The sequence below is a fragment of the Leucopleurus acutus genome (assembly GCF_964270905.1).
Source record: "Leucopleurus acutus genome assembly, chromosome: 1".
In the NCBI taxonomy this organism is placed as follows: Eukaryota; Metazoa; Chordata; class Mammalia; order Artiodactyla; family Delphinidae; genus Leucopleurus; species Leucopleurus acutus.
In genome coordinates, this window is record NC_139142.1 from 136456795 (window position 1) to 136480519 (window position 23725).

Consider the following 23725-nt stretch of genomic DNA (forward strand, 5'->3'; position numbering starts at 1 on the left):
CATTACAAAATTCCATTTATAAAAGGCTTTGTCTTGGGCTCCCCTGGTGGTGCAGTGGTTGAGAGTCCACCTGCTGATGCAGCGGACACGGGTTCATGCCCTGGTCCAGGAAGATCCCACATGCCGCTCAGCGACTGGGCCCGTGAGCCATGGCCGCTGAGCCTGCACGTCCGGAGCCTGTGCTCCGCAACGGGAGAGGCCACAACAGTGAGAGGCCCGCGTACCACCAAAAAAAAAAAAAAAAAAAAGCCTTTGTCTTCTGTGAGTTTTTATGACTCTATTTAATCATACAATTTAATTGAGACATAAGAGAGCCTCCACTATTTACTTATCTGCCTGGCTGGCATATGCACATCATTACAGTGGTAGTAAAAAGAGTCACGAATGGGGACAATCATCCACGCCACGAAACTCCTGAGCTCACAAGAGGCTTCATGTGGACTCTTCTCTGAGACCTGGCTCCTCTGATGTTCTCTAGCAGTGCCAGCAAACATGTCCAGTGCTGGAAGGAAGCAGTGTTTGATGCTAACCCCGACCTGGCAGCTTAGTAAAGAAGAGTATGGAGGTTAATCACACAGCTAGACACTTCCACATGAGCTGGGCAGACTGAGAGGCGGCTGACATCTCTGTTCTAGAAGAGGGTGATACCTGAAGAAGGGGGTGAGAAAAGAGAGGACTGGGAAAGGAGAAGAAAATGGAGAGAAGAGTCTGTTTTATAACCACATATAACCATAACAAGCTTCTAAGCTTTTCTCTCTGCCTTGTTTCTCCTACCACCCTACCTCCACAGGATTCTCTTTTAAAAAATACAGATCTCAACCTGCCAAACCCTGCCTGTAGGGTAATGTCTGAACCTCCTAGCACAGCATTTTAGATTCACACCCATATTTTTTTCAGCCTCACTTTGGGTCCATCATTAGTCTTGATGGCTGCCCCACACTTTCATACTTAGGGTTGTGTTCCTCACTCTGCTTGGAACGACCTCCCGTTTTTTACTTTGTAAATGCCTAAGTGTTCTCCAAGGCTCAGCTCAAATGTGATGTCCTCTTTGAAGCTGTCTCTGTTACCTTCCCATTTCTTCCATCCTGCCCCATGCCCACCCAGTGCCAGGCATAATTCAGCATAGCATGTTTACAAAGCTTTATTATTGTTACTCATATGGAATCAGATTTAGTTTGTGAGTTTGTCTCCCACTGTATCATGAAGTCATCCAGCACAGGGATTTATCCCCGTACCTAGTAGAGATCATGGCTCAAGCAGACACTCCTTGAAGTAAATTAAAATAGGAACTTTTTTCTAGCAGGGCTAATCCTACAGAAAGTAGCATGTGGTCTAAGTTTGTCTTTTCTTCTGCTGAGGCCCATTCTATCCAGCTGAAAAGGACTGCTAATTTCAAAGATCATCACAGAGAAACTTATTTCTGTTTTCTATTTTTTACTTTGACATTTTTATTTAAGTATAATTTACATAACATAAAATTCACTCATAAATTATACAGCTCAGTTCCAGAACATTTCCATCACTTCATAAAGAAACCCAGGACCTGTTAACAGTAACTCCTAGTTTCACTCTCCCCTCCAATCCTGGCAACCACTAGCTAATCTACTTTCTGTCTCTGTGGATTTCCCTATTGTGGACATTTCATATAAATTGAACCATGCAATAGCTGGTGTTTTGTGTTTGGTTTCTTTCATTTAGCATAATGTTTCCAAGGTATATCCATGTTGTCGTATTTATCAGTACTTCATATATATTTATGGTCAAATAATATTCCATTGTATGGATATACCACATTTTTGTTTATCTGTTCATCAGCTGATTAACATTTGGGGTGTTTCCACTTTTTGACTATTATGAAAAATGTTGCTGTGAACCTTTGTGTACTAGTTTTTATGTGGATGTATGTTTTGTTTTCAATTCTCTTGGATATATATACCTAGTAGTGGAATTGCTGGGTCATATGAAAATTCTGTGTTTAATTTTTTTTTTTAATAAATTTATTTATTTTTGGCTGTGTTGGGTCTTCGTTGCCGCACGTGGGCTTTCTCTAGCTGCAGCGAGCAGGCGCTACTCTTCGTTGCAGTGCGCGGGCTTCTCACTGCAGTGGCCTGTCGTGGAGCACGGGCTCTAGGCGTGCAGGCTTCAGCAGTTGTGACACGTGGGCTCAGTAGTTGTGGCTTGTGGGCTCTAGAGCACAGGCTCAGTAGTTGTGGCGCACGGGCCTAATTGCAGCATGTGGGATCTTCCCGGACCAGGATTCGAACCTGTGTCCCCTGCACTGGCAGGCGGATTCTTAACCACTGCGCCACCAGGGAAGCCCCTGTGTTTAACTTTTTGATGAACTTTCAAACGGTATTTCACAGCAACTGCACCATGTTACATTCCCATCAGTAATTTACGAGATTTCAGATTTCTCCACATACTTGCCAACACTTGTTATTTTCTGGGTTTTTTTTCCCTTTGAATTGTAGTCATCCTAATGGATGTAAAGTAGTCTCTCATTGTGGTTTTGATTTGCATTTCCCTTATGATTAATGATGTTGAGCATAGTTTCATGTGTTTATTGATCGTTTGAATATTTTCTTTTAAAGTCTGTTCAAATGCATTTTCTATTTTTAAATTGGTTTTTCCTTTTTAATTATTAGTTTTGAGTTGTTAGAGTTCTTTTCTTATTAATTAATTTATTATTTGTTTGTGTCGTGTCTTCGTTGCGGCACGCGGGATCTTTCATTGCGGCACGAGGGCTTCTCTCTAGTTGTGGTGCGCGGACTCCAGAGCACGGGCTTAGTTGCCCTGCGGCATGTGGGATCTTAGTTCCCCGACCAGGGATCGAACCCATGTCCCCTGCATTGGACGGCGGACTCTTAACCACTGGACCGCCAGGGAAGTGCCTAGAGTTCTTTATGTATTCTGGATAGTAGACTCTACATTTTTTTCTCCCATTCTGTGGATTGACTTTAACTTTCTTGATGGTCTCCTTTGACACACACAAGTTAAAAAAATTTTTTTTTGGACTTTGAGGCCTTTCTGGTTTGATCAAAGGATAGGAAGCTTAGATCTCTACCCTGTCCCCATCCCACTCATGGCACCCACATAAAAGTCCTTAGAGTTCCACAGATTATAATTTGAAAACCACCGATTATAGCCCAAACAATCATTCTGTAAACCTGTATTAATCCCAAAGCTAGGTACTGGGGAATAGGGAGTGAGTAAGATACAGTTGCCACCATTAAAGAGTTTCTACTCTAGTCAGGGAGACAGGCTAGTAAACAGTCAGGTATGAGTAGATAACTTTAAACTAAACTGCAGGAAGGGACTTCCCTGGTGGTCTAGTGGGTAAGACTCCGAGCTCCCAATGCAGGGGGCCCGGGTTCAATCCCTGGTGGGGGGAACAGATCTCACATGCTGCAACTGAGAGTTCGCATGTTGCAACTAAGACCCGGCACAGCCAAAATAAATAAATAAGTAAACAATAAATAAATATTAAACTAAACTGCAGGCAATATACGTGGCATGAGACTTAATGAGCTCTCAGAGGAGCACAGTGACTGTCGTTTTAACCCCCTCACATAAAAGGATATTTATGACAAGGCATTTAATGATGTTTGCAGTCATATAAATTCTACATATACTAAAAGTGTGGACAGGGTGCTGGGGAAACACAGAGAAGAGAGATAATGAAGGAGGTGATAATATACCAGAGAGCTCCACAGAGAAGGGAAACCCAAAGGGCCAGTAGGAGTTAGCCTCAGAGATACTTGAGGCCCGTGCGGAGTTCAGTATGGCTGCAGTGCTTGGCAAAGTATTAAAAGAAATGAGGCAATGGCTACATTTAGAAGGATCTTTACACATTGTGCCTGAAGGCATTTGCGGGGAGGGAGGTGAAAGAGTTTTAAGCAGAGGATCAACAGAACCAGATTTGTGTTTCAGAAAAATCACTCTGATGGGGTTGTGGAAAGTGGATTGGGAAGGACAGTTAGGAACTTACTGTGCTTGTAGTCCTGATCAGAAATTACATGGGCTTTCCATTAAGACAGCCTTAGCATGTTTGAAGAGTATTCAGGGGATGGAATAAACTGAATTTGGTGAGTAATTGGATGTAGCAGAGAGTGGAGGTCGGATCAGAGAAGAAGCATTTGGCTTGGTCAGTCAAACTGTCACTGAGCTGGGGCACACACACACTTCGTGGGAAGAAGATAATTAGCATTCAGTTCGCAGGGCAGCACCAAGCACCTGGTTCAGAACTATATCAATTCCTGTTTCAGACCCAGTTATAAGAAGTTTATCAACTAGACTCTAAGCTCCCAGGCTTTTTATTTCTATCTTCCTAGTACTGCACCTAATTAATGTACAGTAGTCACTTATAAATATTTGTTGAATGAAATTTACACGTAATTATAAGAACTGACTACTTCTTTTTTTTAAGACCTCAGAAAAAATCCAAAAAGTAATAGTATATGACAAGGAGACACTTAGCTAATAAATACAGTCCTGTATCAAAATTCAGAAGTCTAGCCTTAACCCTTATGGTTGATAAAATGTTTCCCCAGTGTTCCCCAATGTCATGTTGCTTTCCCACAGCACTCTGTTTTACAGATGAGGAAACTGAAGGACAAAGGATGGGACTCTTTTTACTATACTATAATTGTCCTTGATGGAAGCAAAAAGTGACAGCTGAACTTTTTGGCATCAAAGGAAGAGATTATTTTTTAAAACTGTAAAAGTAGACAACTTAGAAAGCATTGCAGACGTGCCCCAAGGGCAGAAGTATATTGCAACACAGTTCAGTTTCGCTGTCTGTAAGAATGACTCCGTGTCTTTAAGAAATAATTGAATTCTCTTCTGCATATTCTGTTTATGTTGGCAGGGAGGAGATTGACTCCTTTTAGAAAGATTTATGTACACAAAAGGTTTGGCTCTTAAACCACTGTTATCTTTTAAAAAATTCATTCGTGCAGAATCACTCATTCTTGGACAGGTTAACTGAGGGCTGGTTAACTGAGAAGCTGCTGGGCTGTGAACGTAGCAGGTGCTTTCTGGGGGTGGGGGTGGGGGAGTGAGGGTGTGGAAAATGGCTGTCTAATAATACCCCCCTGGAATTCAAAACGTGGTATCAACCAGCCCCAGAGGGAATAATATCTATTCATTTTTTTGCCTGAGGGACTTCGCCATAATTCTGGCTTCTGAAGTTAGCAAAAAAATAAAAGGAACATCCCCCATCCCTCCTGCTCCCAGCATCCTAGGATGGCCTCTTTCTTTCACAACACCTAACTGCAGGTAGTTTAAAGTGAGACAAGACCTGATGGCCTGAGCTGTCCGACGTGGCCCGTGCATGCCTAGAGCTTCCCACCACAGTGACTGACACTCTAACCACTTGCGTAAATGGGTATCGATGATGTGGGATTTCATGTTATTTGTAACTTGTATGAGTTAATGACTGGGAGGCATTAGAAACTTGGTAAGTTAATACAAGTAGATATACAATAGTCGTGTCCTCCAGCGATATGGTTAACTAGACCTCTGTCTCATAGTGTCAGGAAGGTATAATTGGGATCCTGAAAACCGATATTCTCCTTTTATGTAAGGCAACCTTTAGAAATCTAATACCTCCTTTGAAAAGTCCAGTATGTTTAAATTAATGCAGTTTGACTGGTTTGAAAATTGAAAATAGGTTAGCGTTAAGGCCATGATTCCTTTAGTAATTACTTGTTCTATCCGTAATAACCGTTTCTTTAGAATTGACATTAAGATTCTACCAAAACACAGCAGTAATCCAAAAGTTACTGTCTGTTCATTTATAATTATATTTAATTCATATTTATGAGTTGTCGGGAGGAAGGAGAAAGAAAGAAGGAAGTTTTAAAAATGTAACAGAAGAAACAAGTTAAAAGCAAAAATTTAACTGATAGTCTGAAGAATGTATAAAGTCACTTAAAGTAGGAAAAAATACTTTTTTAAATACAGTTCCAAAAACATAATAAATAAATACATTTACATAAAGTCAGATTTTATTAGCTACTGCTGAAAAAAAATCTATATTTTTATTATTTCCTATGGCACTGAATGAATTCAGTGGATAGACTTTTTCCAGTTCTTCTTTTTTACTAATCAAAATATTAGCATAAACATCCCTGTGATTTTGAGCTCAGTAAGTCAATTAGATTTGGAGTTTTTTTTAACCCAGGGAAAATTCTGCATCTTTAGACAGTCATTGGACAAGTAGCTTTGTGTTGTTTTCTTTGAATTGTCCACGAAGCGTGATGTATTATTAATGAATTAATTTCTTGGTGGTGAAGGCCTGTGAATAGCTTTCTGTGAATGGGCAGTTGCCTGGTGGGGCCAGTTTTGGCTGCTGTCATTTAACATGTGTTGCTCTATTGTGAAGTCTCATCCAGCCGTAGGACAATGCTCATTTAATCCACCATGATGGGACCTACACACCCTGAGCCCAAGTTGGATGCCAGGGTCAGTTACCCAGCAGTTTGGGCTGGGGCACTGCTCTGCCTCACTGCCTAGTTGCTGTAATCACTTTGCCTGCCGTTAATTTTCCCTAAACCAGGGAAAACATGTCTGTGAACAGTGCAAATGTTCTCAAAAGAGATTCCAAACTGGTCGGCTGGAGTGTTGCCTTCATTCCAGGATGGAGGCAGCATTCCAGGGAGTGTAAGTTCCTTCCTTCCTTCTGGAAATGAAAGCGTCTGGGCCCACGAGATCCCTGATGTTCCGAGGTCCAGAGTAGCAGATGGCATTATGATTTTCCAAATCCTGATGAACGTTCTAACTGAACTTGTTCATTTCACAGTATGTGGTTCTCTTCTTTTTTCCACTTCCTCTCCCTTCCTCCCTCCCTGTTCCTCTCTTTGTTCCTCTCCTATTGACTGATTTTAAACTGATGTGGTATCTCATCAGTTTAACCAGCTTTAAATTCCCTTCTCTCTGTTTATTGTGTGGACCAGGTATGGCACAATTTCACGTATAATTCTCAGCCTCCGAGTCACAGCCAACATAGCCTTTGAATTTGTTTATAAAAATGTGTAAGCGAATACCGCTGACACTCCTACACCGGTGCAGCCACTGGAAGTTCTGTTTTGCCCGTATCCATAACTGGCCGTGCAGGTGGCAAATGGCAGTAATTATTTTAACTAACAGTCGAGTGAACATTCAGGAGGACACACAGTGTGGCGATGTGGACTTTGGATTGCAGCAAGTTCCCTGAGTCTATCTGGATAGTGTATGGCTTGTTGATTTTTCAGGACATGGACCTGCCAGGTTCTTGCCCTTGAATGGTATGTGGATGTAGCTCAGCTGTTTCAGTGTTAACCCTTCACCTATGAAAAGAGGAATGATTCCTTTCATTTAGGAGCCTGTTAAGGGTTCTTTTTCACTCCTGGATTTTCCTCTTTCATTTTTGTTTAATATAGTTGTTGACCTACCTCTTTTTTTTCTTTGCGGTACACGGGCCTCTCACTGCTGTGGCCTCTCCCGGTGCGGAGCACAGGCTCCGGCCGCGCAGGCTCAGCGGCCATGGCTCACGGGCCCAGCCGCTCCGCGGCATGTGGGATCTTCCCAGACCGGGGCACGAACCCGTGTCCCCTGCATCAGCAGGCGGACTCTCAACCACTGCACCACCAGGGAAGCCCTGACCTACCTTTAAGATTGCTTTTAATCAGCATTTCTACACATAGGACCTGGTGAAATGGCAGTGTGTATATTAACATTATAATTTAGGTCCTGGATCCAAACATGTGTAGCTGGACTTTTCCTGAGGAAAAAAACCTGACCTTACCAGTGTATGAAATTCAAACACTATATAGGGACAAGGTAAAACCACAGGTAGGAATTGCTGAATAATTACCTTTAGACTAGCCTGAGCAGGAGGCTTCCCACGAGGGTGAGCTCATTGAATGGTTCCTAAAACTCAATCTCGTGGATGTCAGTGGTCATGCTTGATTATTTGCAGCAGTGTTTTATGAAAAAGCAATAGAAATGCCTTGGGAGGCTACAGAGAGAGAGAGAGGGGACAATAACAGGTTTTACTTTTGTAAATGAAATCTCTTTGGTATGAGACAAGCATGTTTTTTGCTGCTCTGCCTAAGCCATTGAAAAGGGAGGTGTATGTGGGAGTTAGTGTGCAGGGGTGTGTGTGTGTGTGTGTGTACCATTCAGATAGGCACCTCTAAATAATACTGTACACTATAGCTTATGACCAACGAGAGACCTAAAATAAAAAGAAAAAAGCTGTTCATTGGCTTTGGAAAGCAAGCAATTGCAAATATGGTTTAAGAGATTAATTCATTTTCCAGTTCTCCACCTACCTGTTTTCAAGGAATTTTATGAAACACCAAGATCTTTGCCATATGTTTAGAAAATCTCTGAGTAAATGTCAGTCTTTTAAATGACAAAAAATGAAGGGTTAGTTTTGACATAAATGACAAAGTTTGTTTCTCTTCTTTTATCCCAATACTGAAGAACTGCCAAAACATTTAGGAGAAAAAGAAAATAGGAAAAAATCTGTATAATCTCAAATTTCAGAGATTCCTTTAGACCTGTTAATTTACGTTTTGTGTTTTTTATAAGCCATCTGGTTGTACTTGGCTAATAGCTGGTTCTCCCATGGTTTTTTTTGGTTCTTTTTGTTTTTTGCGGTATGCGGGCCTCTCACTGTTGCGGCCTCTCCCGTTGTGGAGCGCAGGCTCAGCGGCCATGGCTCACGGGCCCAGCCGCTCTGCGGCATGCGGGGTCTTCCCGGACCGGGGCACGAACCCGTGTCCCCTGCATCGGCAGGCGTACTCTCAATCACTGTGCCACCAGGGAAGCCCCGAGAGTCCAGTTTTTTTGTTTTTTGGTGTCCTCCCCAAAAAAACAAGGTTCCCTCCCCGGTCAAGAGCAGATTTGTCCTGTGGATTCTGCCAGTTGTCTCACAAAGATGCTATTCTAAGGCAGTGAACGGTGGAGGATCAAAAAACAATTTGGGATCTGATAAGGCAAAATGCTGTCCTGCCTGATGTGAAGCCACTGGAATCACAAACAGCCTTCAATCCCAGCATTGCAGATAGATGTGGAGTGATCTAGGAGAGCTGTGCCAGTTAGTATGAACCCCAGAGTGTAGGACCAGAAATTGTTGGGCCAGGCCAAAGGAACATTAGGCTTGAATTAAAAGATTTATTTTTAAAATGTTAGCGCATAACTCTCAGTACTGGTCAGACTGCAGGTGATTCTCTAATGTTAATTAATGTGTTGGCTTGATGGCTTGACACCAAGAAGTCTAGAAATAGGCTGTTAAAAACTGTTGAAAAGGATTGTGCCATGTTTCACTGAATTTGCCTGGTTTAATCTAACCACAGCACAGCTGGCCTCAGAAGTCACCAGTGTGGCCAACACCTTGAGATTTTTGAGAAGTTGTCCTTCTATCTTTTTTACGTTTTATACGTTTTACGTTTTATACGTTTACGTATAAAAGCTTGGTTTGAAGGAATGTCTCTTTTGCAAAGAGAAAGGAACATGACACAGATTAAGATGTTCAAGGTCCCTTCACCCCCAGGTGCTCTCTGGAAGTGAGGAAGGAAGAAAGTGGGAGAGCAAACACGGTATCTCACAGCCCTCCAGACTCTCACAATAAGTTTCTTCCCCATCGCTCTTAGGGCTGCACGTCTTATCCCTCTGAACAACACACAGATTCTTCCAGGCTATGGATCAAGTATCAGTCATCCCACAATGCCAGCCCAGTGCCTTTGACATGGTAGATGGTCAAGAAAATTGTTGAATGAGTGAAGCAATAAATAAGTAATTAATGATTGTATCATTTTTATACAGCATTTTGTGTCTATGCCCTATCAGTGTCTGAATTAACCACCACATCATTGTCAGGTTCCATTGTCATCTTTAATTATGAATTAAAGGCAAAAATTAAATCCTCAGGTATATTTGTAAAGCAAAGGCCTCTCAACTTTTTTCCCAGTTAAATAGTTATGCCAGGCTTCTCCATTATTCAAAGCAGAGCTCTGCTAAAAATCTGGACCTCATGAGTTTAAACAAAAATAGCTCCTTACCCTTTTACTTTTAAACTTCCTATTTTGACATCATTTTATTTTATTTATTTATTTATTTATTTAATTTTGGCTGTGTTGGGTCTTCGTTGCTGTGCGCGGGCTTTCTCTAGTTGAGGTGAGCGGGGGCTACTCTTCATTGCGGTGCGCGGGCTTCTCATTGTTGTGGCTTTCTCTTGTTGTGGAGCACGGGCTCTAGGCACGCAGGCTTCACTAGTTGTGGCACGTGGGCTCAGTTGTGGGTCACGGGCTCTAGAGCTCAGGCTCAGTAGTTGTGGTGCATGGGCTTAGTTGCTCCCACAGCATGTGTGATCTTCCCAGGCCAGGGCTCGACCCTGTGTCCCCTGCATTGGTAGGCAGATTCTTAACCACTGTGCCACCAGGGAAGCCCTTGACATTATTTTAGATTCACAAGCAGTTGTGAGAAATAATATGGAAAGATCCTATGTACCCTTCACCCAGTTTCCCCCAATGGTAACAGTTTATAAGTATAGTACAATAGCACAACCAGGAAATTGACATGATACCATCCACTGAATTTATTCAGATTATACCAGTTTTACATGCACTTGTGTGTGTGTGTGCGTGCGTGTGTGCATGCTAGCATGTGCTTGAACATTAATGACACGGATTCTTTAAAGCCAAGAAACAACATGGCTTAAAAAAAAAAAAAACTATGCCTTTAAAATAATGATTTCCCTTTTAAGTAAGTCATTTCAAAAGCATTTTTCTCATTTATGTTTTCTTTATTTGGAGTATCCAACTTACTTGCCTGCTCTCAAGATCACAAAGTGTACTTTTGGCACACTTACTCTGCAGGTGAACCAGCAGCAGTTGTGGTTGGAGTTGGACCTCCTTCTCCCCTCCCCCACCTTGTTGCGGGTACACACACACACACACACACTCTCTCTCCCTCTCTCTCTCTCTCTCTCTCTCTCTCTGATTTTCTGCTCCTTACCTTTTTTTATGCTTCAGTACCTTGCTGACAAGTGCTAATAACAAAATACCCAGAGAGAGTCCAGTTGAAGTTAGCATACATTAAACATTCTGAACTTGTCCTTTTGCTCATAGATTGCACATAATTAATAATTAAACAGTTTCTGTTGTAATGGGTTGACCTTCCTGAACTGTTGATTATTCACAAGGCAAAGGCATCAGTCAAACTTTCTTCTCGTCCTTCGCCGTTCTCTAGCGTGCTGCCTGCTTGTGTTCCAGTTGTTTAGCAGGAGGGGCTGACTAGGTAGTTCCCAAAAGCTCTGAGACTTGGAGACTGTCCTCCATGATGACCAGAATTGCTTACTGAAATGGCTGCAGCAGCTGTTTTTATATAACGGTTGCCTGCTCCGTAACAGGATTCGGCCTTTTTCCCTTAGCAGGACGCTAAAGTTGATTCGGGACCGGAATCTCAGGTCAAGGCTTTTGGTTAAGGTTGTGTCCTCTGTGTCGTTCCATACCTCCATGCTTAGAAGTTCAACAGAAAAGTATCCCCCCAAAAGCCCTCAAGGTGAAGTATGGCACCCAGGGTCTTAAAGAGAGTGACTTTTATTAACAATTTAGAGTCCATTTCAGCCACTACTGAGAGTTGCTGGTGTCACTGCTTCTCTAATTTGTGTTTACATTTTTGAAATGTATTTTTTCTTCTTCTTGCCTGAACCCGTGTTCCACAGAGAACATTTCTGATAAGGAGCAGCAGTGACTTTACGAGCTCCTCCGAACCCCTGGGCGTGGTTCTGTCTCGCTCTAACCCCACAGTGACTGGCTGCTTTCCCTCCCTGGGTGCCACGGCGATGCTTGGAGTGGCTTTACTGCGAACCTCCTTTCCTCCTTCGCGCAGGTTGGAATTAGATAACGAAACAGACAGGTTCTCAGAGATTTTTTACATCCTGATCTAAACTAACTTCTAATTTTACTTGCTTAAAAGTGAGAAAGGTATACTTAAAAATCCTCCAGCGTGGGGAATACTGTCAGGTCTGTTCGTTTGCCTTCTTTGGATTGTTGACAGCCTGCGTGCTTCTGTGGAGTTGGAGGCTCTCAGAGGACTCCCCCACCCCGTGTTTGCGTGTGGCATTCTGAACCCGCCCCCCACTAGTCACTCTTCTGTATCTCAGAAATTCTCCTCTGAGATACACAGGAGACGTGGATTTTAATGAAAAGAAATATCTGGCATTATGCTTGTGAGATTAGAATTTCCCCCCACATCTTTGATGACTGATTCTTTCCAGGCACCACTGAGATGAGAATCCACTCTCTGTGGTTCTGCAGAGTCGACTTGGGCTGGCATTTTCACAGTGAAATAAATTATTCATGGGTACCACCCAGGGTTCCTTAGTTTTATATTATGAGGAACCTAACAGGCTACAATATCAGGTCTTAAATAAAATTAACTACCCATGCAAGGATGTCACAGTTTCCTCGTTTTGTTTCTCACCCACGTTAAAATGACATCTTCATCAAGTTGCCTAGTCTGTAATTCATTAATTTACTCTTGGTATCATACTTTGAAATGAGGCCCACATTAGCGTCACGTTTTATACCAGGATTTTTGTGTAAAACCAGTCTAGAATTTTAACCATCTTGGTAAATATTCAGCCACATTAAAGACAGTAGGCTTTTATTTTCCTAAACATTCATTTTAAAGCAGCTACTACTCAGACACTTCCAGTACTACAGCCTCCAAAAAAAATTTCAGAAAGGAACGACTTAGAAAACTAACTACCTGATTAGAGTCCATAATTTTTGTACCTCAGACTTTGAACTGTCTTTTTACTGATAGTGTTTGAGACAGTAAAATGTCATCTCTTGAACTGGGCCTTGTAGAATCTTGCAGGCTTGGTGATATATATGGCTTTCCTAAAACAGACTGGGCTGAAATTGATACCATGTTTTATTTTTGCTCTTCAAACCGATAGGACTTCTGTGACCATTTTATAATACCTTTATCGAGGCCTTGTCATGTTAACTGCGTGCCTTGTTTCTTTTGAGCAGACTGTTTCATCGCCCCCCACCCTCTTTCACGTCCTCTCTGTGTAATGCCTGCATGTAATCCTTTGAACTTGGCAAGACTTTCACTCCCATTTTCCTTTGTTTTCCTTTCCTCTTGGAAGCCTTTCTCTATTGATGAGAATTTTAAGTTTACAATTACTAACCTTCCCCTCTTCTGGACAAATAATGTTAATTCAAAGAGGACAGATATGCAAAAACTAAGAAACATTTGGTTCACATTCCTTTTTTTTTTAACTTTGGGATTGGTTTTTTTTGGCTCCTTTGACCCCCTCAGTTCCCTTTGATTTAATTGTATTTTCTGGTAGTTTCCAATTGTTTGATTTGGAAACAAAGCCTTAATAAGAGTTCTAGTTAATTTTCTGTCTTGTAATTACCGATCTCATTTTTCTGATAATTGGCCACAGCAATTATATGTATATTTACTAATCACATAGGAGGCTGTGCAGTTGTATCTATCTGCCACCATTGATAATGACACGCATATTGCAGAGGTGCTTTTATCATCTTCTTTTTTCCACTACATCAAAGCTATTTCCTCTTGTTCTCAATAATGAATACATGCATGCATTTGACACAGTTGTGTGCTAGAGAAATTGTTTGGCTCCCACCAAATGCTGCATGCTCTGAGTTTCTTGCCTGCAGCGCTGGAAGGTTGTATGTAATGATATATTGCTCATCCAAATGGCCAAAGCACTCCAAAGCACAGTGAGATTAAAATAAGTCATTCCTTTGTTAATTTAAATAGGTGCATGTATCATACTTTGCAGGGCACTTTGTGTAGGGATGTCAGGGAGGAAAAAAGCCGCCGAAAGGTATTTTTAATAGCAAATGAGAATAGATGAGAATGGAGTCATTTGCAGCTGCCTACTTTATGTGGCTCTCTTGTTCCAACTGTAGGTCTAATGAGATGACTGTTAAAGTACTCTGCAGTGTAATTTCATTACATTCTGAGCCGTTACACTATAAACACAGTGGCGCTCTCTGTCATTCTTGAAAAAACTCCTAAATTCTTAAAGCCTTCCTTTGCAAATGGTAATGGGGTTTGCTCCCTGTGTTACATGGTAGTTGTCGTTTGTTGCCGTGTAGTTTTCTGCTCTCTTGAGTGACTGCCACCTCCACCCTAGTTCTGTTCGTGGGCAAGGTGGGCGTTTTTCATTGTGTCCTTAATTCACTGGCTTTCTCCTCACATGATGAGTTTGCCTAGACTGGCAAATAGGCTGAAATTCCTTTTCAGGAAACGGCTTCCCCTATAAAAAGCTTTTCTATTAAAGTGAAAAGAAAAAAAAAAAAACCCAACTCTGACACACATGATTCAGTTAGGGGCAAGCAGTTAAGAGCAGCTGTATATACTAATAAATGTAAATAAAAAGAAAAGTGTAAATAGCTAACCCAGTAAAAGAAACAAAGGTCAACACAAGAATAATTTCACAGCTCTTTGTTAATTACAAGACCATTTGTGTGTTACTTAAATAATCATTAATTTCTCATTTACACTTTGGTACCTTCTTTCCTACCCTGTGGCTATCATTGTCCTTTTTTCACCTCCCTTCCCTCTTTGCTTTCATGTTTCTCACCATGGTAAAATGTGTATGGCTTTAAATTTGGCATTTTTACATAAACATGTGGAAGAGAGTGTAGACCGTTTTTTTAATTGGATGAGGCCTTATTTTCCTTTCCACATGGTGGTGAATCCTTGTTATATATTCCTCTTTATATGCTCCTTTGGGATTGGGGGTGGAGGGTATAAAGAAAAGCAATTGTTGTGACTTTTGGTGACTTGTTTTTCCTCCATCCCAGGATTCACCCGTCCTTCCGGTTGGAGAGTTCTCCGAGCCATTTGTACATTTCATCACTCAGTGGTGAGCCCGTTTGCAAACATGCCATGCCCTCAATGTAAATGATACATGCCATTAACTCTGCGGCTCCGTGAGACCTTATGGCTCTCCCTGCTTCCTTTTGGAGACGGGAGGGACTTCGGGGCCTTGGGCAGATGGGGCAGCAAAGCTGAAGAAATTGTTTAAATTATGTAAACGTTATTTACACAAAGGGTCATAAACGTACTTTAGAGGCTTTTTCCTGTTTTAATAAACTGCTGAGAATCAGGCTCCTTCTTTGAGCACAGGTACTGTTGCTATCCAGTTTTCTTTTTAAGAAATACATAATTTTATAGCCCCTATTGAACAGACATATGAAGCTTATTTTTATTAATGTAACCTCAAGTGACCCATAAAAGTGTCTGTCACTTAGTGGAAGCAGCATAGTTTATTAATTCATTGGATTTTCAGTAAATAACTTTTATCTTTGGTTATATTTTAGACACAATAGTGTTGTCCCATTTCATTGAATTTTGATGTTTGAGAGACTATGAAGACACAGTTCCACTAGGCCCACTTTATCCATTGTAAGAACTGAGAGAGGAGCCACAGGATTGAGGTCCAAGGGGCCCTTAGAGTCTCTAGGCAACCCCTTGTCATTTTATACCTGAGGAAACAGGCATTTTTCTGTCAAGGGTTCTTTTCCAGCCTTCTGCCTTTTTCCTCCCCATAGAATGAAGTTTTCTTTTATTATCCCTTTCACATTATCCACCTACCCCCTATTCAGAAGGACCCATGTGGTCTTGGAAGGCCTAGTTGCTCCGCTGCCATCCTTCTGCCCTCTCCCTCACCCCAGCAGAGAGAGAGAGAGAGAAAGAGAGAGAGAGAGAGAGACCGAAATGGTTGTACACTGGCCCCTCCCCCTCCCCCATGTTCCATCTGATGATGCCGCTAAAGTGAAACCAAGAAATATTCCTTAATATAAATGTCAAGCTTTATCACCTTTTTGACTAAATGTAATATGTTACCTCTTAATAAAAATGTCTCGTGTAGTTTATATTCCATAGGAGAATATGTGGGGAAGAGAATTTTAACTCCCAACTTCTAAAATTTTTATTAACACTATTTCTGTTTATTTAAAATACTTACATAATATTCCGTAGCTTGTAAAAACTGTTTTCACTCTGCAAACATTTTTTCCAAAATATGCCATGTTGGAAAAAAAGGTACGTATTGGTTAAACACTAGAATCCTAAGCTCATTAATATTAGAGCCATTATCTAGAAATATGTATCAGTCTTTCTTGATTTCCTTTACATGAAATTCCTAGAAACAGAAGCACATGATGGGAATATCCCATTTTGAAATGCAGACATTGAAAAACAAACCGTGTGATTCCCAAGCTGCCTGGAGCGCCGGGTTTTGGCATCACCTGCTCCGAGATGTTGGATTTGTGCCGTGACCACTGTGCTTATCCTACTATGTGGTCTGAGACCAACCTGGGGGTGGGGCCCTTTCTGAGCAGAGAGGGAGAAAAGCAGATAGGGCTTTGCCTGCCTTCTGTCCCAAAAATTAATCAGCTGTTATATAAAAGTTTTATGGAGACAGAGGGAGGGATAACCTGTGTTGAAATTTCCACAGATGTCAAGCCAAAACAGAAATGATAGTGGGTAATAGCCTTGTTTTCCCAAGAGATACAGCTACTTTGGCATGTCAGATTAAGACTGTTACCAACTCCACTGGCGAGACAGCTTGAATTACTTGCTAATGGATGCAGTATTTGAGAGATGCATATGGTTATTTATAGGGAAGGCAAATGTCCTCGATGTCATTAATGGTTCATAACTATGGTTCTTGTTTACCAAATGATCATTAGATCGCTGTACTTAAAAAAAAAAAATACTGTCAGCAAATGCAGAGATTGTATGAAGGGCTTTTTTTTTCTTGCTTGTTTGAGGTTGCCTTATATAAAGAAAAAGTGTCTGTGCGATTTTCCTTATATAAAGAAAAAGTGTCTGTGCGATTTTCCAAGTAATAGAAGCAGCAGTCTCTTTTCATGACTTCATCCCACAGATACAGTTTAGTATAAATCGGCCATCAAGTAGGCAGCTTACCCACAGTTACCTCAGTCCCATGACTGGGTGCTTCATCACGTAGCTAAGTACATGCTATAGCTACTAATTATGACTATTGCACATAAGACAAAATATTTTGCAGGAGGAATGTGATTCTTTAAGCAGCTTAAACTAACGTAACTTTCCGACAGCTGTTTAATGAATTATTAGCTTGCATGGTAGCCAAAATAAATGAAAGTTGAGATAATGTAATAACCCTTTTGTAGCATTATCTAGATACCTGACCTCTTTTATATATTACTTGTCATTTGGAGTAATAATGAAGGAATGAGATGTTTTCTCATTTGACCTAATATTCATGTTTCTTTTCTTATTTTCTTATCCCAGTTACCAAAAAAGAAGTATATTGTTCCCTAAATTTGTTTGAAATGAATTGATAACTGAGTCAGGAAACGAACATTGCTGCTTTTTTTTTCACATTAGTTTCAGAAGTAGAATTAGGATAGATTTAAATTCGTTCTTTATCTGTATTGCAAGAGTAACTCCCCCCAAAAAATCTTTGCGTTTTTGATTCATGAGATTCCCCCAAAATCTGATTAATTGAAGGTCAAAATAAAAGAAAGAGAATCCATGCTAATGCTTTGGCCAAGAATTGAACATGATGAATTTTGAAAACATTCAAATTCCAGGAGAAATAGCCCATGGTGGAAATTATAGCACAAATTTACAAGTGATATAGATAATATGAGTTTTTCTCTTACAGCATGAGAAAACAACCAAAAGAAAGGCCAGCACCTGAGGAACTGATGGTAAGTAGACTTTTTTAGTTACATTAGAATTCTCCAGTTACATATCTGTGCTTAACATTCTGTTAGAAGGACCAGAATGGGATTTAAAGCATCCACAGACTCAGCAAAGCCAATATTATTTACTGCATTTCAGTGGGTGCTTTTGAAGCTCACATCCTCAGATAGTAGTTTTCACTTCTTAAAAACCCATCACCAATTTGAAACTTAATGCAGAATTCTTTTCCTTTGCCTCACACTCAAGGGTCACAAGTTAATCTAGGTTATTCCTTGTCCTCATTTGCTATTACAGCCTCTCAGAATTCAGAGGATTGGTAACAGAGAAGATAGTCAGCATATTAAGTTTTTAGTGCAGTCCTACAGGAAATTCTGAATGTGGCGTGGAGTCCTCTTGGATTCATGTAGAATGAAATTAGATTGGCTGCAAAAGATCAAGTTAATGTGAATCTTTGGTCTTTCCTCAGAAAGACAACTATAAGCCTGCAAGTGCTGTGTTCTCAGCTCCAAGGCCGCTTCCTTTGATTGCAAATGACAGTTTTTAGTCAAGCAGGGAGAGGAACAGAGACGTTCCCTAACAATTCCCAAATGGTCATTTATTTAGTGCAGATTGTTGATTTGACAACGCAGAAGCTGTTAGAATAACGTTAGCATCAAGCATTAATAAATAATAATTATAGTCTACTCTTTCTAATGTTTTGCATACCATTCCCTGTCTTCAGATTATTGCAATCAGGACAAATTCTGACTAGTTTTCTCTCATCACTTTAAATAATAATCATTTTAAAGATATCGGTTCAAAGGTTTTTAGCCTTTGTATTTCATCCTTATAAATACTCTAAGCACCCAAACTTCTGTATAATACAGATTTCATCCCCAAATATAAAATAGCCGTATGTTTCCCTTTTAATTCGTAAGTGCTTTGCAGGAAGGTAGTTTTCTTCTTCATGTTACCCCTGGAGCAAAATCTCAGTTTTCAGGGTAGTTTCAAGTTAAAGTTCACCCCTAAAACCCCTGCAGTTTATAACTGTGCAGGTTTCATGTCTAGAATAAACTGGTCTCTTTTTTTTTTGACGGGGGCAGATCTCTGATGGTTGGGAAATTCATGCAGTTAGTCACATTTGAGGAAACTTGGAACAGGTTCTAGAGATGGAGACCCATTTACCTTGTACATTATCATGGTATGGCTGGATAGCTCAGCTATTAAAACAAAGGAATAGGGTTTCATAAAACAGATATCTATTTGTAAATGCATGTTTCAATGCTGCAGTGAGTTGGCCACTTATAAATAAAACATCTGCAGATCGTACATACACTCATAAATGCATCCGGATGTATGTGTTGGTAGGGAACACCACTCCAGGGTGGCAAGTTGTAAAGATAAGGCTGAAGGGTGAGTCCTTTCAGTGCCTTGAAAGCAAGCATATGTGGCTGTCTGTGTGTGGAGAGAGATGAGGAATATGTATTTCGATATATCTGTTTACAACTATACACCCTGGTGTGTGCCGTCCCATATTTTTAATTAATAAATGTCAATAAATCAATAAAATACAATGAAAAATTGTCACAGGAAGCACTATCCTATACTTAATTTAACATTATTTCTAGTACTGCTCACAGTTTGATTTAAGTGAGTTTATTCCCCTAGGTATAGCAATAGTGAGGCACCCCCTGGCTTAGTACAGGCTCAGTGAGGGGGCAGGAAACAATGGAATGTGTGTGAGGCTCCTGTGGTCAAGGGGGTTGAACCCTGCCCCCCTTTGGCCAAAATATTGGGCCCAGAAGGGGATAGGAAAGAAAGTGGGCTGTCCCTGGCTTGAGGAACCTGAGTCACATCCTAGGGACCCCCTTAAGAAACCAGTCTCTTTATTCCTTCCAGCATATTAATAGCTTTAATTTTTCCTTTTCCCTCTCCGTCTACAACCTGTTTGGTGGTGCTCCCATCTGGAAGCTGAGCGCATCCTCTGGAATGCATGAACTGTAGAGCCCATTTGTCACTGGGGGGGAGGGGGCTGCCTTTCACAAAAAGAGCAGTGTATCTCCCAAGCGTGTTGACTCCACCCAGCAGGGTACCAACATGGTCTGCACAGCTTGGGCCACATCAGCTGTGAGGCCCGCAGGATTGTTGAGGTTTCCCTATGGGCCTGCATTTTGCAAATCAAAGGGAGTGCATCAGAGGTGAAGTCGGGTGGAAATATGGAAAGTTACGGATTTGCCATCACGGAACTCTTACATGAACTTGGGTGTGACCCTGACCACCAGTGAACACAGCAAGTCCCAGCCTAAGTAAATCAGAATGCAGGGAGAGGTGTGCCCAAACACCCTCACCTGTGGGCCTGGGCCTTGCACTTAGCAGGCACTCAAGTGGTTTTTGTTGTTTTATTTGGTGGAGTCACCTCACATACCAGAATACCCAAGTCTTAAAAATCATCATCTTTGCAATTTTTGACCATATCATTCTTAAAGATGACATGTAAAACTCAAGTTTAGACGCTAGAGGCTATTAAAATCCCAATGTTAGAATTCATTTAGTTGTTTAGCTGTTTAATTCTCTCTGCTTGGCGTGGTTGTTCCTAAGATGGCTACAGTTTTTCTGTTCTAAGTGGAAATGTTTTAAAATTGGACCAAGAACTTGCCTTAATGCTCACATTTGGGGGAGGCCAGGGTCCACATGAACTGGTACCGTTTTCTGACATGTAGCCCTTAAGCTACATAAAGAATTAGCTCAGAAGTCTCATCGTCGGCATCCGCATCATCTTGGGAGATCTCAGAACCAGGTAGACAGCTGATTCAGTAGATATTTATAGACCATTATGTGCAAAGTCCTGTGCTAGACTCAGCAGAAGATGCAGGGTAAGCTTCACACGTACAGTGTTGCAGGGGGTAGGGCAAGTATACAAATAATTAGAATAAACTAAGTACTGTAAAAGAATTGCAGAGTTCTGTGGGGATCCTTATGGGGAAATGGGGAAAAGCTATATGGAGAAGTTAGCATTTGAAAACAGCCTTTGGAGGATGGATTGAATTTTAATAGAGAGTTTGCAAGGGGTCATTCCAGGCAGAGGAAAGGATGGGCAAAGCGTGAGTGTGTCGAGTCCCCAAACCTTTTCAGAGCAATGTGAAACCTCTAGTGCTTGCTGGAACAGAAATTCCATTGACATTGGCCTCATGGAGTTACAAACCCACAAAGGTAGAGCTCAAATAGGCAGTATATTCACCCCCAGCTGGGCAATCTGTTAAGAAATTCCACTTCTAATAGAAGGAACCCTAGTACCCAGGTCTGAAAACTTTGACTTGACATAGAAGCAGCACACCCACCCATAAGTACCTTTTTTCTTGAGTTAATTCTTTTGAGTGGACTCTATTCAGTTATAGGGAAGTCCTTCATCCTTGGGGAAGATCTGACCTTTCTTCAATACTTTAAGGGCTATTGCATGCATCAGGAGTCAGCTGTAAACCCAGCAAAGGAAAACCAGCCATGCAGGCAGCCCCAGGAGCATTTGGCATGCTGACACAGCCAGACAGATAGGAACCCCACACACACTCTTTCTGTTCCTGTGACGATGATTCCGTAATTAAAGAACCCACTTTTAAATCACTCCGATGTAAAGCACAGGAAAGACCTTTATCAGTGCTGCCCCAGCTCTGTGACTGAAGACCAACAAACTTAGAAAAAAGTTTCCAGGCTGTAGAAACTCTGAGGAGGTGGCAGACGGTGTTCAGAGGCTTCAGACAACCAAGCAAACGTGTCACAGCTTATGTGGGAAAAGGGCAGCTTCTGCCAGTCAGAAAGGATTGATGGGATTGCAGCAAGAGGGGAGAGGACGATGATGCGAAGGCGGTAGGGAAAGTTTCCCAAAATGTCAATAATCAGATTGAGGGAAGCAAAAAATTAAGAATCATACCCCGGCACTCAGGGACAGAGATAACCTGAGGTGAAGCCACAGAGATGGAGAGGTGCGTGGCTGGCTTGGCTATGCAAATTGTATGTTTACATATTTTTAAGTAAAAGGGACAGGTGAGCAACCTTACTCTATAGACCATCTGCTTGTGTAAACCACAGAGAATTCCTTCTGCCAAATTAATCTTCCTTTCGGGTTCTTTTGTAGCGAAGGTCAGGCGGATTTAGCAGGGAAGCTTCCTTTCCCTTGTCAGCAGCTCTCCAATCCCTCCCCACTTCTGTGTCTTCATCTGCAAAATGAAGGGGATGGACCAGATCAGCAATCCTTGACCTAGGGTCTGTGACTTCATTCAGGAAGTCTGTTAGAGCCCCTGAAATTACATCCAAAATTGTATATGCATGTGGCGATTTGCATTTTTTTAAAGAAGAATTCATGGCTGTCATCAGTTTTTCAAAGGGGACCGTGACCCTAAGTGATCGTTCAGCTCCCTCACTACCTTCCCACTCTGATAGTTAGAGCTCTGCAGCCAGGACAGGACAAGCCTCTCAGGAGGGAGGCATTCGTTTGGAGGGTGAAACGCTTGCTTGGGGGGAAGGGAAGGAAAGGGAAGGGCCCTCCCTGTGGGACTCGGCAGGGCTTCCCACCAGCTCTCAGGTGGCCCTTTAACCTCTCAGCCTACCCTGAACGTGGGCCTTGATTCGAGCAGGGAAGGTGTGGGCCATGGGCTCCTATGCAGTTACAATTTGGATTCAGAGCGCGGTAGATCCTTCTATGCATTTAGAGTGTTTCCAGAAGCTTTCCATGTCTAAGCTCTATTTAATGGAATCTATGCATAGTAAGTAATCAGGTCAGAAGAAGCAGCATCCCGGTTTGAGATCAATCGCTGGCTAATACTTTAGCTAGGCCACTTTATTATCTCATGCTGATCCGATTGCCATTCTCCTCCTCCTTTGTCCCATGCACTTTGACTGTGGTAAAAGTACGTATCACATACATATTAAAAACATATACCCATTCTATCTGTATGTAAATGCATGAGGCACAGCTGGATATTGCAGAGGAGTTTGATTTACTAATAGTTATTATCTGTTCTAGCTGTTCAGTGGCAGAGAGAATTTCAGAGAAACGAGCTGGCGCAGAAATTGTCTTTATGCTATAACTATACTGCTTTAGTAATTGTTTAAAAACATGACTTTTCTCCTTAGGTTCTAATAATGCCTGTTATTTTGTGCATTTCCTTGTACATTCCAGAGTAGGGCGTCCTCGTTTAGCATTTCCTCAGCTTTGGTTTTCTATCCAGGCGCCTGAGAAGAAACACAGAGTGCAGTTTGCAATTGAAATTTGACATTTTGCTTAGAAAGCAAGTAAATAGTGGGACTGGAAATACAAGAGAAGCAGGTGTGGGTCTTGAGGGAGGGGTGTCAGTTATAATCAAAATAGTGCTTTTAGATTTTTTCTTCCTTCGTCTAAATCCCAGCAGCTGCAAACTTGAAGGCATCTCATTTCTCAGGAAAGGCTGTATGTATTGAAGGTGGTATTGTTTGGGGGCTAATAAACACCAAACTGCTCCAGAAAAATCTGTTTAAACATTTAATTACTTGCAAAGAGATGTTAACTTGTTTAATTCCTCTAAATTAAATTGTCACTGGTAGCTTTTCTGCTTATCCAAACCTGATTGTAATTACATTTTCAGATAGATTGGTGGGTTGTTCTCTAAGTTAATCAAGGTATGTGATAAATTGGGCATCTGCATGGTCCCTTTTAAAAATCGGAAAAACCACCACATTAAAATTTTTCTCTCCAGCACTCAAATTCCGGTGTGACTTCTGGGTTTAGACCAAATGGCTTTGTTCACCATTGTGGGACCCAAAGCCACAAAATGCATGGGACGATTAAGGAGATGATTTTATTCAGGCACTTGCAATAGGGAGAATGTTTATTAATGAGGAATGTCTCAAAGCAGCTGGAGGGGGCCAAGGTTATGGAGGCAGGTGAACAAGGGAGTCATCCACCAGTCTTAGGGAGTCATGAGGAAGGATGGAAAGGGGTCTTATCTCTGTGTGAGCAGGATGGTCCTTTGTA

At 41.5% G+C, this 23725-nt stretch overlaps 1 protein-coding gene across 2 annotated transcripts in view; it reads left to right on the forward strand.

Annotated features, from left to right (window-relative positions):
* Positions 1-23725, forward strand: part of MAP2K5 (mitogen-activated protein kinase kinase 5) — a 267148-nt gene that overhangs the window by 212861 nt on the left and 30562 nt on the right. For both annotated transcript variants that reach the window (XM_082838889.1, XM_082838890.1), the window contains 2 exons: positions 14847-14908; positions 17702-17747. In XM_082838889.1, coding sequence (XP_082695015.1) covers positions 14847-14908; positions 17702-17747 — 108 coding nt within the window. The remainder of the gene's footprint in view (positions 1-14846; positions 14909-17701; positions 17748-23725) is intronic.